This window comes from Copadichromis virginalis, linkage group LG23 (genome assembly GCF_057382275.1).
Source record: "Copadichromis virginalis isolate Kocher_CV1m ecotype Utaka linkage group LG23, C_Virginalis_male_GT1.1, whole genome shotgun sequence".
Taxonomy (NCBI): domain Eukaryota; kingdom Metazoa; phylum Chordata; class Actinopteri; order Cichliformes; family Cichlidae; genus Copadichromis; species Copadichromis virginalis.
In genome coordinates, this window is record NC_140639.1 from 34256596 (window position 1) to 34272275 (window position 15680).

A 15680-nucleotide genomic window follows, 5' to 3' on the forward strand; every position below is an offset into this window, starting at 1 on the left:
AAGTGGCAAAGAACAAGAAAACAGGAGAGGTGAACAATGCACTGAAGCTGACGGTTGGAGGGGTGACAGGTACAGAAGAAAGGAAGAGAATCTGAGACGAGAGGCTTCGCAGCGGAAAAAAGAAAAGCCAAAATGAGAACAGGAGAGCTGAGAACAGGAGGTTTAATGGACTCGATGGAGAAAGAATAGAGTATAATGAACAGAGCAGGTGGAGGAGGACTCGCAAGCAGGGTTAAGAGCCGTAAAGTTGAAGAAAGACTGTTTCTAAGCGTTTGATAAGAATTAGAAATGAGGCATGAGAATAAGAAAAATGAGGCCGGGAAGAATTAAAAAAGGAACTAGTAATGTAAAATGGAAAAGGTGTTAAAGGAGATAACAGGGAAGAATAATGGCAGTCATGATGAGGAGTGAAGGTCAAAGGGAGGAGGAGGAGCGCTGACATGACGTCTGCGGGTTGAGAATCAAACAAATGACAGGAAGCCTTTGAGCTCCAAAGCAACAAGGAATATGTTTCTGTGCATATGTGTGTGTGTGTGTGTGTGTGTGTGTGTGTGTGTGTGTGTGTGTGTGTGTGTGTGTGTGTGTGTGTGTGTGTGTGAGCTGTGATGAGTGTGTCTTCTACAGATGATGAAGGAACCACGGCCTGAGCGAGGCTACGGGCTTTGAAAAGACCGACTCGGCATTATCACTTGGTTCTTTTAACAAAATGAAGATGATAGTTCTTCTTAGATACACACACTCACACACACATACACAACACCAGAACGTATTATTTCCGAACTTGCTGTGATGCTGGTCACCATAGAAACAGAAAAAAACAGTGCATCCTGATGTATAAGAGGAGGAGAGTGGGGGAAAGAGAAAAAGCAGTAGATCACAGTGCGCCTCAGAAAGAGGAATCAGCATCCAGGTTGAGACCTAGCATGTCTTAGGTGACATAAAAGTTTCATTCTTAAATAAACCCTCTGGCTTGGTTTTTTTTATATATATAGTTTTGTTGCACCCCTCTCAGAGTCAAACCCTGGAGCTCCTAAAACCTGCATTTGCATCGAAATTAACATGTCAGCTTTTGACATTAAGTATCCAGGTTTAAATACCTCCTTATGTTCTATATATGTCTTTTATTTGAAGAAATATTGTCTGGACTGTTCAGGCAGTGGATGTTAATATACAGCCTCTGAATGGTCCTACTTCCCCACATGAAGCATCACTGTCATCATTCTAATATGTCTGTTTTTCATTTTGCAGGCAATGAACCCTCGCCGCTGGGCTCGGTGGAGAGCTATAACCCAGTGAAGCGGCGCTGGGAGTACGTGGCGCCCATGCCCACCGCGCGCTGCTCCTCTGCTCTTCTGCAGGCGACCAACATGCTGTTTGTAATTGGTGGAGTTTCACAGGGACCCAGTAATGCTGTGGAGGCCCTGTGCATGCAGGAAGCAGTGTGACACAAAGACACACATGAACACACGAGCAAGAATATGTGCAAACTGGCACTGATATTTTTCTTCATGTGCGTGAACAGAGACACAAACACATGAAATGGATCCACAGATCCTGCTTGTACTCTTCTACCTTTATGTCCGGCTGATGGATTCGTCTAGTGCACCGGGCTGTGGGAAACTCTTTTTCACATTCGACAAACATTTTCTGACAGGAGCTGCGGAGACAGGTTGTGACATCTCTGGATGAATACAAGATTAAGGACATACAAGTGGACTGCTGTGACTGGCAAGGACAGAAAACTGACAATTCTTTTTTTTTTTTACTCTGGGGAAATCAAAGGAAGAAGAAAATGAGCAAAAAAACAGACACCGTGTCTGAAGAAATAACACGCCTTTGAACTGTTGAGCATTTTTCTGAATAAAAGCAGGGTACTTTTCTGGATAATAAAGGAACATAGGGCCATATCTGAATCTCTTTGTTGCTCTCCCCTACTGCTGCAACAGCAAGCTCAGACACTTTTCTATGACCTTAGAAACAACACTATATTGAGTTTTAGACAGTTGAGGTTCTGAGAATACAAATGACTGTTTTGGCTTCTCACTTTTTTGGTTTGGTTTGTTTTGTTCTGTGTATATGCGTGTAAAGCAACCACGACCTGGTGTCACACACCAAGAGCAACTCATGCAGCTGCAAGCCCATCTATTTTCTACAATCAGTCAACCACTGATGGATGTTGAGTCAGACACTGTGTTTCCTTCATTTCAGTTGAAAAACTGGCTGCGATTGAGCTTATCACCTCAATATGCTTCACATCTGTCCACCAGTGCATCACAGCGATCACTTCCAGAGCTACTTTACATTGTACCACGCAGATGTAGTTGATGGCAGAATAAATGTAGGGCTTTTCAAATGTGCTGCACAGAAGCATCCAGATAACCCTAATTTTTTATTTTTACTTCATATCAGTCAGATTGCAGATACACTGGGAAGAGGATTTTACAATCATGATTCTAGCAGTTTTATCACTCTCTAGGTATAAACATGTGAGGACATTTATGTATTTAGTTAAAACCATACAGTATTTAAGAATGAGTATTGTTGGACAGTTTCATGGTTTTCTATGGAAAGAAAAGTGATTTGAAATATGTTTGGGCGTGACAGAGCTAACATCATCATAGTTTTTTCTTCGCCACATGAACATAGATGTCAGTGTTGTCTATTTAAAGGTGTTTCTGGCAAAAAAAAAAAAATCTGTCTTGTGAATATAAAATATTCATGTCTGTGTAGCTAAAAGGAAAGGAGACTGAAAAGTTTGTGGCTTGCAGAGGAAACAAAACTGAAAAAGTTCACAGAAAGTTTCTGCAGTACCGTCTTTTTTCTGCCCTTAGTCTGCATTTTCAGTAGGATCCAAACAATATTTTTTGGGGGGGGGTTTGCTTAAAAAACATAAAATATGCTACTTCTCGCATTATCGATTACATAAAATATAATTAGTGTATTTAGTTATCAGTGTTGGGCAAAATAGTTAGAAAGCTGTACAAATATAATGTGTAAATGTGTTTTTACCACTGGCTAATATTAGCTAACCTACAATCTGTTAGCTAACTTGCAATCTGGCTTTATAGCCAGCAAGGATGATATGTTTGCTTATATGCTGATCTTGGTTGGCCTTCCACTGAAGGATTTCCTTTAGTGTGTTCTGGCATAGGTCTGCTAGCAAGCTAGATATTTTGCGCAAAAAAAGGCAAATTAAAAAGAAGCCTAAAAGTGCCTGAAGCTGCAGCTCCTCTGATGGCCAAAGGTGTTTTAATCCCTATAGAGTCCTATGTTAAAATGCCAGACAGCAGAAATAAACATAGTTACAGCCTTGTACAAAAAAAAAGATATTTTGAACACATAGCTTAATGACAGCTTTACTGTTGGCCAATTTTAAACTCACCAGTCTGAGTTAGATTAAGGCTTCATTATTAAGGGAGAGGCTCTCTGATTGACATCCTTTTGTTGAGCATTAGGGTGTACTAAAGGTAACTCTGTTTTTTCATTAAGTATTTGGTTTTAAAATTGTTTTTTCACAAACCAAAATCATCACTGTATTTAACGTCATTTTGAATTACAAATTATTTACTAATGCAGCAGGCTAACCAAGCTAACCAAGTTAGCAGAGGTTTGTTAACTGATACGTTCCAACTCCACTCAAAAAACAAAGCACACAAGAAAAACAAAAACACCCTCCATTATTTTAGCTTTTACCAAAATGGCTAAGATTAGGCTTAACACATAGTTCACAAATAGATAATTTCAAAATGGTAACACCCGTCTCTTATATGCTTTCTGTTTTAAAAGAAAGGACATTAATGGCTGACCACTATGCTCTAGGACTGGTAGTTTCCAATTATTCTTGGTCTCACTGGAATCTACTGTAAGTGCCGTGATTTCAACATCTGTAGCTGCTACAAACGTTTCCAAGCCACCACCAATGCAGTAACCTCATCAAGTCACACTGAAAAAGACAGATTTTAGATTGTTTGGGCAAAGGTGAGGCTTTGCGTTAAAGAGTTAATGGAGAAAGCTGCAGTACACAATGTTTTGTGACAGATGCGCTGACCTGCGGAGAGGAGAGAGTTTGAGCAAGAAAGCAAAGGAAATCACTGTGCAGCATGTAGTCTCTGCTGGTCTTTATGTATTCTGCTGAACCATGTTCTCTCATAATGGTGGCATTTCTGAATATGCAAACACAGATCCAGTCAGCAGCTTTTACTGTATTCATTTACTGTAACACAGCACTCTTTTAAGGCCTAGCAGGTTTGGTACTGAGAATTTTTAACCTCGGGTCTAATTTATAAACTTTTCTATTATAGCCATAGTAGGCAGGAACAGTAGTGAAGACACTAGAAATAATGGCACTAGCTAACATTAGTAGAGACACTAATACACAAAAATACTTTATATAACCCACCAACTATAATGACATGGTTTAACATTTAAAGATGATATTGATCACTTACATCCAGACCATTTGAAACGAGTGAAATATTGACTTAATCCGCAGAAAAACTTGGAGACACACAGGAGTAGAGGAAGAAAGAGCTGTCTCTGGCCCCCACAATAAGCTTTTATTCATACTAAGACACATGCAAACACACACACATACGTCTCCTTCATTGTCTTTCCACCTGCTTCATATGTTTTCTGGCCCACACCCTGGTGCACCGTGCTAACAGACACACATGTATTGCTGTGAGAGAGCACTGCAGGCACAGGGGCTCAGATGAGATGCCAGCTGACAGTCAGTTATTTTAGGCGCTGCACTGTGTGCACCTAATTGAGTACGTTAGGTACAAGTCAGAAGCTCATATATGCATGTGTGCACACACACTGAAAACACACCACACACACACCTGCTTGTACACAGAGCCAAGCAAGCGTGAATGCATGCATAATCCGTCTGGATACATTTGTTTGGACGTTTGGACATTCTTTCTCAACAGCTCGGTTGTTTCAGGACTCTGTCCGTATGGATGCCTGGCCATATCGTGGATGTCTTTGGAACAATGACTTTGTAGAATAGAAGAATTTGTAGAATTGGTAAAATGTGTATATTTACATGCATGTAATCTGCCCACATAGTATATGGTTGGCTTAAATTTAGGTCATAATTTGTCAAATTGGCCGACTCGCTTGTTTGTTAGTTTTTTTTTTTAAATATCTCCAGCTGTTAGTTTCTTTTTACACTTCTTCTTTGTCTTTTTTCACTACACACCCATGCTCATGGCTGCAGTAGGAGAAGTAACAATTAGCTGTCTTGACAGTTTACACAATAATCATAACAAGGCTCAGGGAATATATGTGTACGTATTGTAATACTACAGTATGCCACTGAGAGGAACTGACAGTGAGACTGGCCCTGTGATGGTTAATGGACATAAGCAGAGTTAATTTGGTTCGTACTTTAGCTTGGGGGCGGCTGACACACAGCAACATTTGGAGGCGTTTTTCTGGCAACCTGCACGAGCTCTTGAGGAGCTACCAGTGCTTTTTATGTGAAAACAGCTGTTTGCTGCATGTGGTAAGAAGGTGGAAAACAGCAGAAAGACAATCTGCTGAAAGAACCCCCTATTTAAAAAACTAAAGCTAATTTATTGTACTTACATACCGTAATTTAACAAACATTTGTTTAACAAATCATATCTCTTCACAGTCTGTACAGCATTTGTCACCATGTGTCCTTAAACCCCTAATTCAGATAGGGAAAAAGCCTCAGGAAGAAGACCACAGGAGGGGCTTGTGTTCCACCACAGGCAGATGTGAACCTGAAAATCTTAAAGTAAGGACAATCAGAACCCAGGATGGGTTTGCCTCTACAAGTGAAAGCTCACATTTCATAGCTATTTAGTTGCTAATAACAAATATATATCTTACAGTAGTTCTTTTTTCATTTTTTAAACGTACATTTTTTACCAGTGGCAACTGAGCAACATTAGCATGCATTTGATGGGTTTTTTTTCAATAGTTACAAATTTCACCCTCCTTTTGTGTCTGATTTGGTCTCCACACATCCAAAGCTAAAACTTGTTTCATAAAAACAAGTGTCAGGCAGAGATTAAAGGGGCTAAGGGTTTTTAGTCAGCTTGGTGTCCTACAATCATGTTCATGTGTATCTGCTTGTGGGAATGCTTGTTGTTATGCCTGTGTAGGTGCATGTGAGCTTTTTTTTGAGACCATGACACATTCACCATCTATTATTGCTTTCTGGAGGTTGTACAATGCAAGCTTTCTGTCGCTGCAGCTATTGGATCCAGTTTACCTGCCACACTGCAGTCTCCTGAGATATTCTGGGACTTTTCTAGAGCTAGCTCTCTCTTTTGGCCTGCGGTCTCTACTGGCATTTTAATAATAACAATAAAAAAATCTTCATCTCTCTGACCTTAACATGGTATGATGGATTTCCTGAGAAGACGTCTCGTAAGTCTAGAATTTGTCCTTCGGCGTGAAAGTCTGTCTCTCTGGCTCTTGATGTGATGTATGTGCTAGGCTGTGTACTCACTGCAGTAAGATCCATCTGCAGCGTCTGACAGCAGGTTGAGAAACAGAACAAAAGATCAGGATGCTTCAGTACAGGTAGCAGCTAATTACGTGCTGTTTTGTTTTAGAAGACCATGAGCAAGTGATGCACAAGCATATGTAAATGTCTATGTAAATGTGTTCTAGCAATACAGGTTGAAAGTCAAAATGTATTGTGATCCTGCTTCTCACGACAGCAGCATTAATATGGTTTTAACTGATAAGAGTGTCTACACGAAATGGCTCAAAAATCTTCAGAACCTGAGGCGTGAAGCAATTTTGCAACCAAGTGCCCGACCATATGACAATAATCATCCTACACTACAGAGCGCTGCTGACAGGGAACTAATGCAAAACATTTTCAAGCAACAAATGAGACTCCCAGGGCCCCTCCCCCAACAAATTAAAAATAAAAAGTTGCCTTGTGTGTCCTTACCTCTTAAAACTGCAGATACAGTATGTACCATCTTCTCCACGACACATTCAGGGCCATGTTTTGGTAAAGGCAGCCTTGTGCCTTGCTTCACAAAAATAAGGCCAGCAGACTCAGGTTGGGACAAAACGACAGGGGTGCATTTTTAGCACAGTGCAAAGACGAGGGGTGGGAAATGCTTAAGTTAGAGTGTTTCAGTTTGAATCCAATCAGAACTGTGTCGTTTTTTCAGCAATGAAAAGCTTCTCCTTTTTTTCTCTTTTCTTTTTTGTTGTGCGGGCAGCTTCAGCACGGATTCCCGGTTGCCCGGGCAACAGGGAACAGTGTCAACACCCGCCGGTAGCATAAATGTGTTCGCTTTTACATTAGCATAGCATAGCCATGAGTTATTTTTATTCTTTGTGTCTTTGGAGCTGAACAAAAAAACCCAAAATAAAACCCCAAAAAAGCAAAAATAAAAGAAAGAAAGAAAAAACAAACATGTCTTTGATTAAGTGATCAAGATTAAATATGAGTATTTTTTTGTTGTTAATTGTTCCTATTTGTTCATTATTTTGGCTTCCAGTTGTTTGTCTTGTGGATTGAGGTCGTGAGGTGACAGATGTGTTGTAGTGTTGTCCAGATCTGAGCTGGGTTCCCCAAAGTGTTTGTCACTGGTTTGGTGTTCTTGCAAAGCTTTGCTTGGGCTGAAAATATATTTTAATAGACATACACAGACTAAAAAATATATATCTTTATTTTTTACCATGTGGGTCAGATGAGATGTGTAGAAGCACACTTTGTATATTTCTGACAAGGATACTATGTTTGTTGGAATATAAAAGCCTACAAAGGTTATGAGTGCTATTTTATGAGTACTTCAATTTCTTGAGTGGGTTTCAGCGAAATGTAGAAAACATTCTGTGACTGAAACAAGATGCTTCTACTGTCACCATCTCGGAGACCACTGGCCTTTCTGTGCGTCTGTCATTTTCACTGCTCGGCATCAAAGTATAAACTAGTTTGTACAGACATTTTGGGAAACACAAACCCAGAATCCACTCTCCTGTTCTGATCTCTCTCTCTCTTTCCCTGTACTGTGCTGTTTCCCTACAGTGATTGACAAAACCTGGTAAACTGCTTTGTGGTCTCAGTATTGCCATGTGCTCTGTATTTGCAAATGTGATTTGGGAGGCCTACTAAAAGTTACCGAATGTACTGAATGTGATAAGACAGAAGACGAGACGTGGGGATGGAAGCTTTCTACACTCTCCCAGGCATAAGTGGGAATGTGCAACAGTTAAATAGAACCTTGTTTATGCTATACTGCTTTACACTTACAATGACAGTGTAAACATGTAGTCATAGAATCACACCATACATAAAAACTATGCACTTACATGGCTTCACCCTCAAGTGACACTAACACTAGCAAGAGTCAGATATGAGTCCAATTCAGCAACAATTAAATTCAATGTCACAACTGTAAAAATACAAATATAATAGAGAGATTTTACATCATAATATACAGTACTGTTTTATTAATTCAGGTTCACTGACCGAGTTATAACATATTGATGTTATTTGATCCAAATCCAGCCATAACATTCAGCGCAATCATTTAGGACTGCTGATAAGTAGTGTTTACCCTATGGCACCACATATTCACCCTTAAACACAATTCTTTATATGGTTGCTTGTTTCTTACATCCTCGGCTGCAGCTCTTCAGCCACACATACATGACAACAACAAGAAAACTTGTTGGGTCCCGGCAAGTTTAATAGGGGATGCGTGATGAGCTTCTCGAGCTCAGGTGTGCCTGCCTCCCCCGCAGCCGCGTCATGAACCATGCCCCGCCACACCCTATTTTACACATTAAATTCTTTGTCTCATTATGCAAGTGCATGAAAAACGCTTTGAAGTTAACAGTCAAAATGATATATTGGAAACCAGCAAGTCATTTAAATGGTTGCCATTAAAAAAATTAAGGGAACACTGGGATCTCACATCAGATGATGACGAGATGATGAAAAATGCTTTGTCTCATATTTGAGTAACTATTTTGTAAATATTTTGTCAATAATTATAATTATGTATGTGTGTGTGTGCATGTGTGTCTGAGAATGACATATTCATAAAATTAATACTCTTTACAGATGTACTTGGCGTTGATAACAAACACGCTGTAGACATAAGGTTATAATTTATCAATAATGGTCTGAGGAAACCAAAATCAACCCCTTGAGAGCTCCCAAAAATTTAAATTTTTAAAATTGTTGTGTTAAGAGTGTTCCCTTAATTTTTTTGAGAATTGTTTATAAAAATAAGGCCTCGCTTAGTGCTGTCCTAGTGGCAGCCTGTTGTAGCATGATATATATATACATATACATATACATATATATATACATATACATAAAATGAAAACACATTTAGCACATTTTAGAAAGGATTTAACTTAACCCGCAGATTTGAGTCAAGCCAAGTGACCTAACTGCCAGAAATTAAATTTTAGATCAATTCCTAATGTCAAACTTGAAATCATGCCCTGGTGTCTTGCTCAATTTCAACCAAAATTTAACATTTACTAGAAAACAGATCACTTCATTTTCATTACCTAGTGGGGACAATCTGTAACTGGTTTTATAATTGTAAATTATAATGAATTAAATAACATTTTATTTAAAATTGGCTGTTGCTAATAGTTTAACAGTTCAGAGAACTGTTCATTAATTAGTTAATATTTAAATGAGACGCTAGAGCTCGAGTTGGCTAACTTAGCTCAACATAAAGACTGGAGGTCAGGGATAATGACTAGCTTGGGCCTTTCCGATTATTGGTGGCTGCAAAGGAAAGCTTATTTAATTTGACTTTTTAACAAATAGTAATTCATTTACTGTAAATAATTTCTATCCATAATATTTCTGCCCTTTGCCAAGTAATAGTTTAAGGTCACCTCTAACTGTATTTGAACCTTACTGTTCTGGTACGAGTCAAACAAAAGAGTCTCAGAATGTTAAACTAAAGACAGACACTCTTTGTTTCTACTCTTTATGCTAATCTCAGCTCTCTGGCTTTAGTGCCACTGTACACAAAGTGGTATTGATACTCATATCAAACATACATTTTATTGATTTGCTCACTCTGACTGGACTCATACCTCTGACTGGGTTAGCCTATTAGATACATTAGAAACAACCATAGCTAGTCACTTGAGGGTTAAGTGTCACACAAGAGGCAGCATGTTGTATTGTGATAAAGCTAATGCTAGGTGCTTATTCTGCACCACACATGTACAAAGTTATTAAGAAATTATTTCTTCTACTTGATAATCCCTCTAACATCAAACAAGATTAGGCTACTGCCTGTTTACAGGAGGAGGAGTGTTTCCTTTTCATTCACCACTCACACAGAAAGATAGAGGGCATACGCTGGCATTACTTTTCTTGTTATAATTCTGGTTATAATGATGAAGTAATCTTGGTGGTATTCATTGTTGTGGTTGTTGTTGTCACTGTAATAGGTCAATGTAACATTGCAATGTGTTTTAAAGTAATGGTTGGGATAAAAAACACAGTGAATGAGATTGTATTAAAGAGCTGAGAGAAGTACGAGGCTAAATTAGCTGATAGGATCGTGGATGTACAAAGGGAAAGGCTGCCTCCCCTCACCAAAGCCTGCCAGACACATTCTTACACCACCAGATAAAATCAGTGGGTTTTAAAAATGATAACAAGGATTAACAATGGGTTAGAGCACAATCCATCCATCCTATTAACAGCTGCATGACTTTGGCTAATAACTCAATAATGACAGATTACATACAATAAGCTTTCCTATCTTTCTGAGAGGAACAATAATACAACCAGAGTTACTTTGACTTTTATTCTTCCATTCCGAATTCCTAATTCATGCTTTGATGATGAAGCCTAAAAAGAATAATTAAAAAGTTGGAGCCATTCAGTGATATGAGCAGATATGGTTTTGGCTCTTGTATCACAAATGTTGTTACACATTCATTGGTCAATGACTTGTTAATCACAAGTCAAGCCAAGCCATTGAGCCCTGTTTATCTTCTTTTCTCACTCAAATTTACAGAAAACACTTAATTATGAATTTAGGATGACTTGAAACTGGCGACCAAAGCTGCTGCCTCCTGCTGGCCATTGGGGAAAAATGCAGGTTTAAGGCATTTCTATACTGGCTTCAGTTTTCAGACCTTCTTTTATATATAGTTTACCAGTATTTACATGTTGAATTACACCAACCGATAACAGTTTGCACCACACGCCTGTTCTGCATGCACTATGGGTGTATCTTTGTTCAATCTAAATGATCATTTTGCTGCTATATCTTTAACATTTAGCATTATTTGGGTGTCTTGATTTGACGTGCTGTACATGTAGCTGTAGCCAAAGTAAATGTGACTGGCAGGCTTTGGTTTTCAGACCAAGTAGTTGCTGTGAATCCAGTGCAGTAGTTCAGTGCCTATACTAAATGTGAGGTAGTGCCTCGACTATGAATCCTGTTCTATAATAAACATTTTTGACTTGCTGTCTGATTCCATACATCCTGTGTACCTTTTTTCCCCATCCTCCACCTCCCTGTCGGACTCCAGCTCTAAGATAATGGTGTTCATCTATCTCCATGTGCCTGTTTCACTGGCTGTCTCTTAAGAGGCACATTGGGAGCTGTCGTCAGAAAAAATGTCACCTTATTCATAATAGATGAAGCTGACTTCAAAGCCCACTTCAAATGCAGCTTGTTCATGAAGCGCTTCAGAGTGTGTGGAATACAAAAAAATGACTTTTCTCACAGTGATACTAGATGTCTGATTTCAAGGTCAGGTGCTTCGCCACATCAACCTCATTCCTTCAAACTATCGTCACATTGAGTCCTCGTCACAGTAAATACAAGGTGGAGTCCCCAGGAAATAGCTATGAAGTTATAATTGAGATGATACTTTCACCGTATGTTTTATATCTTTAGTTGACTACGAAGCATTTCAGCATGTTACGTAGCAAGTAATTGGCTGCATCGTGACACCGTCACTTTATCATACTAATTGAAGTTTGAGGTTGTATAAATCCTTGTGCATATATGGGGGTTTTGAAGTGAAACATTTTGGAGTGAAAACATGCTTAGAAGCATTAATGGCTGTTTGCTGCAAATAGTGCGGTTTACAGTGATAACAGTTCCGAATTACCACTCACAACTTTTGAAACTGCAGGTCCTTGAATTTATACCAATGTGATTTGAAAGCTGCTTTTCATATCTGACTTTTTTTTCCTTTTCCTTTTTTTTTACCAGCTGAAATGACTGAATTGGCTTTTGCTATTAACCCTCTCGAGGCAGGCGTTGCCGATTTGCAACAGTTAAAAACTAACAACCTGATTACCCCACATACATATTTTATGTGTTTTTTTTACTTAGAAGTACCACTGCAGGACTTGGTTGTGCATTAGCAACTAAAACTGAATTTGAGCCTGAGAGAGTTAAAAAGAAATCCTGTACTTGAAAACAAAACAGGCATTAATTTGCTTTGTTGGTAGCTGTGACTCAGATAGAAGAGTGGGTAGACCACAATTAGAAGGTTGTCGCATTGATCCCCGAGTCCTCCTGTCCAGGTATCTTTGGGCAAGATACCTGATAGTTGCCCCCGATACTTCAAACAGAGTGCGGCAGTTAGAAAGGCACAGATAAAGGTGCTGTACTGGTGAGTGATATTTCTGGGAGAAAGTGCTCTGAGTGCTCAGGTGAGTCAAAAGATGGTATATCAAACACAGCAACAAGTCAGGTACCATTTTTTTTTACTTCATGATCACTCAGGAAAGAAACAAAGTTTGTTTTAAAATTTTTCAACATATTCATTCAGTGGTAATCTTTATTTTTTTTGAGTTTCTTTTTTAGTGACATGATCTTCGGTTTTGATGCTGAGGAGGTTAGACATTAAATTTCAGATAATCTGCACACTGAGGATCAAACATCACCTTTCTTCTGTAGCCAGCTGGGTATTTTTTCACAAGTTAAAGCTACAGTGAATTGGCAGAGCTACACTGTAACAAGTTTTAAGTATAATTAGTATGTGTATGTTAGACAAGCTGTGGTTAAGGGTAGCTCAGTACCCCCCACTGTGATATGTCTTTTTAAAGCTGTAGTCCAGTCTCTCAGTCCCATGCTTTGCTAATGCAGCATTGGGAAGCATCATACTCAGTGCAAAATAAACCAGTGAGGCAGCATGGGTCACAAAGTCATTTACTCCTTGTTTATTCTGTGATTAGTGTTTATTTTATGGGAAAGTATATAATGTGGCATCTTTTTACATTCCAACAATGTTATATTTATACTTTTGTGTGATTCTAGAAAGCAGGTCTTTTCCTGGCTCCAGAAGAAAAGGATAAACACCAGTGAATTCCAGACTCTTCGACACATTCCAGCTCCGTCTCATTCTTGGAATGTCAAATGCTGCTGTTTTGTCGGAGCTCTCCCACGGATGAGCACAGTGTGTCCTTTGCAATCAGTGTTGTGCTGCTCTGGGTTAGGGTGACAGTGAGACAGCGCTCAATATTAACTCATGATATACAGAAGCACTCACTGCTATTACACTTAAACCATTTTTTTTCATTTTGCAGGTTTAGTGTTGTAAAATATTGAAGCATTTTAGCCGAACGCATAATTTCTTTATAGACCTAGTGCCAAAAGCTTACAGAATAGTTTTCAGTGCTTAATCCTAACAGCATGAACCACAACTAAAATTCTAATGAAACACAAAATGCAGAAAACAAAAGTCCCAAATGAGACATGAGACCCTTATCTTACAAACCAGGATCATGTCAAAACATGTAATAGATATGCCGGTTTACCATTCTTTGAAGAGGCGAAGCGGGAAATGGACACACATGCAGAAGTTGTAGTAAGCTGCAGTACCAGCAGAGGGAGACATTTTATTTCAAGCCAGGATTAAACTAATCACAGGAATGTGTTTAAACAGACATTACTAACACATTTACATGTAAATACATATAAGCGACCTAGCTTAATTTTTTCAAACATAGAATGTCCTTCATACCCAAACAAATTTTGTTGTATAATTACAATGACAATAAAGTTCTTCTTTATGTTATCTTATCTTTATACCTTATATCAACCTTCCTCCCCCTGCTGGTAGTGCAACTCCTGCATGCAGGTTCATTTGACCCTTTGGAGAGGCTAAGCATGAAGGACCACACTCTTTGTCATGATATCAGGTTGTCCCTGTCACATCCTGCTAATGTAGACAGTCCTGCAAAGTGAATCATCACGTGTGTGATATTGCAGGAGAAAGTACATTTATTACCGTGTGCAGATGGTGCTTCAACAAGCACCATCTGCACACAAAGGCAGTATTTGGCACCCTAATGTGCAACACATCATCCTAGGGCCTAGGATGACAGTGTTACATTCTCACTTCCATCTTATATACTGATTCCAGGTCAGGAATCTTTTAAAACACTGTGCTGTTGGATTTAGGCAGGAAAAGAAACATTAAGAATATATATTTATTTCTTAACACATGATTAGATAAAAATTCGTAGTTCAGGATAAAATTTAACACTTACCTTATTGTTACAAAGCAAACAAAGCTTGGTAGTAGCGTTAGCTTCTCTCCACTCCTTGTGGACGTCTCTCATCTGCAACAAGTTGCCACTTGTCAGCATTGATAAAAAAGAGACAAATTAACAATTTATGAATTCAGCTTTTTTAAGGTGTGGACCAAAAAGAAAATTCTTCACAGCTATAAAAAGCTACAGTCAGTGTTTCGATCAACTGAATGCTCTCCAGGCACAAAGGTACATTTCCAAGATTAGATATTGATTTTTCTAAGCAATCACCGTCTTTTGGAAGTGATCAAGCCAGATAACACCTGGTCACAGAAAGAGATGCATCAATTAAAAAACAACTTTTAATTTTGTGTGTGTGTGTGTGTTTTGAGAGTTATTTTTATTTATTTATTTTAAATTTTTGTTGTTTTTGTTATTATTTATTATTTGTTCTAGGAAAACAGAGAAGTGTATACCACCCTTAAACATTTAGCTGCCACAAATGTAATACTTCACAATAATGTATAACTGCCATAGGTAAATACCAGTGACTGTGTATAAAAGATGGATGTAGCTGAAAAGTAAATTGAATGCTGAAGTGCCTCAAACCTGCATTCTTTCCCATTGGCCATGGGGGCAACTCCTGTGTTTGCAAAAAGAAGCCCCAGTTTGTGGGAAAACAGCTCTGTGACTTCAGTAAATACCCTGTTGGTAGGTTTATGATCCCAATCACTAGTTCAGATCTTATTGGACAGAATATGATGTTTATTTTCTAAATTATGGTCCCAATTGCAGATTTAAAAAAAAAAAAAAAAAAGCACATAAGCAGTTATATGTTTGAAAAGTTATGAACCGATAATTGGTATCCCTCTGTTTCTCAGTCAGATACGCCTCCTTCAGATTTCAGCTGATACTTTAGTGCAGGGGTGTCAAACTCAAATACACAGTGGGCCAAAATTCAAAAGTCGCGGGGTAACGTTAATATTTATTGAAATATCCTGTCCTATTTATTAAAAAAAAAAAAAAAAAAAAAAAAGACAAAGGATGAACTGAAGCTCTGCCATCACGTAATGTCGCATACTGCTGTTTCTGATGTCATTTAAAAAAAAAAAAAAGAAAAAAAAAAAAAGAAATATATTTATTCATCCAGATATAAGAATGAATCTTTTCTTATGGACTCAAACAC

General features: G+C 38.5%; 1 protein-coding gene and 1 long non-coding RNA gene across 2 annotated transcripts in view; one reads left to right on the forward strand and one right to left on the reverse strand.

Annotated features, from left to right (window-relative positions):
- klhdc8b (kelch domain containing 8B) overlaps positions 1 to 2869 on the forward strand; it is a 269063-nt gene extending 266194 nt beyond the window's left edge. Inside the window, exon 6 of the mRNA XM_085449494.1 lies at positions 1249 to 2869. Coding sequence (XP_085305620.1) covers positions 1249 to 1445 — 197 coding nt within the window. The 3' untranslated portion in view covers positions 1446 to 2869. The remainder of the gene's footprint in view (positions 1 to 1248) is intronic.
- On the reverse strand, positions 1598 to 7003 carry LOC146681451 (uncharacterized). The gene is made up of 3 exons (XR_014918226.1): positions 6941 to 7003; positions 6368 to 6511; positions 1598 to 1657 (listed from the first exon to the last, which is right to left on the reverse strand). It is a non-coding gene; the product is annotated as an uncharacterized LOC146681451 (long non-coding RNA).
- Between the last annotated feature and the right edge of the window lie 8677 nt (positions 7004 to 15680).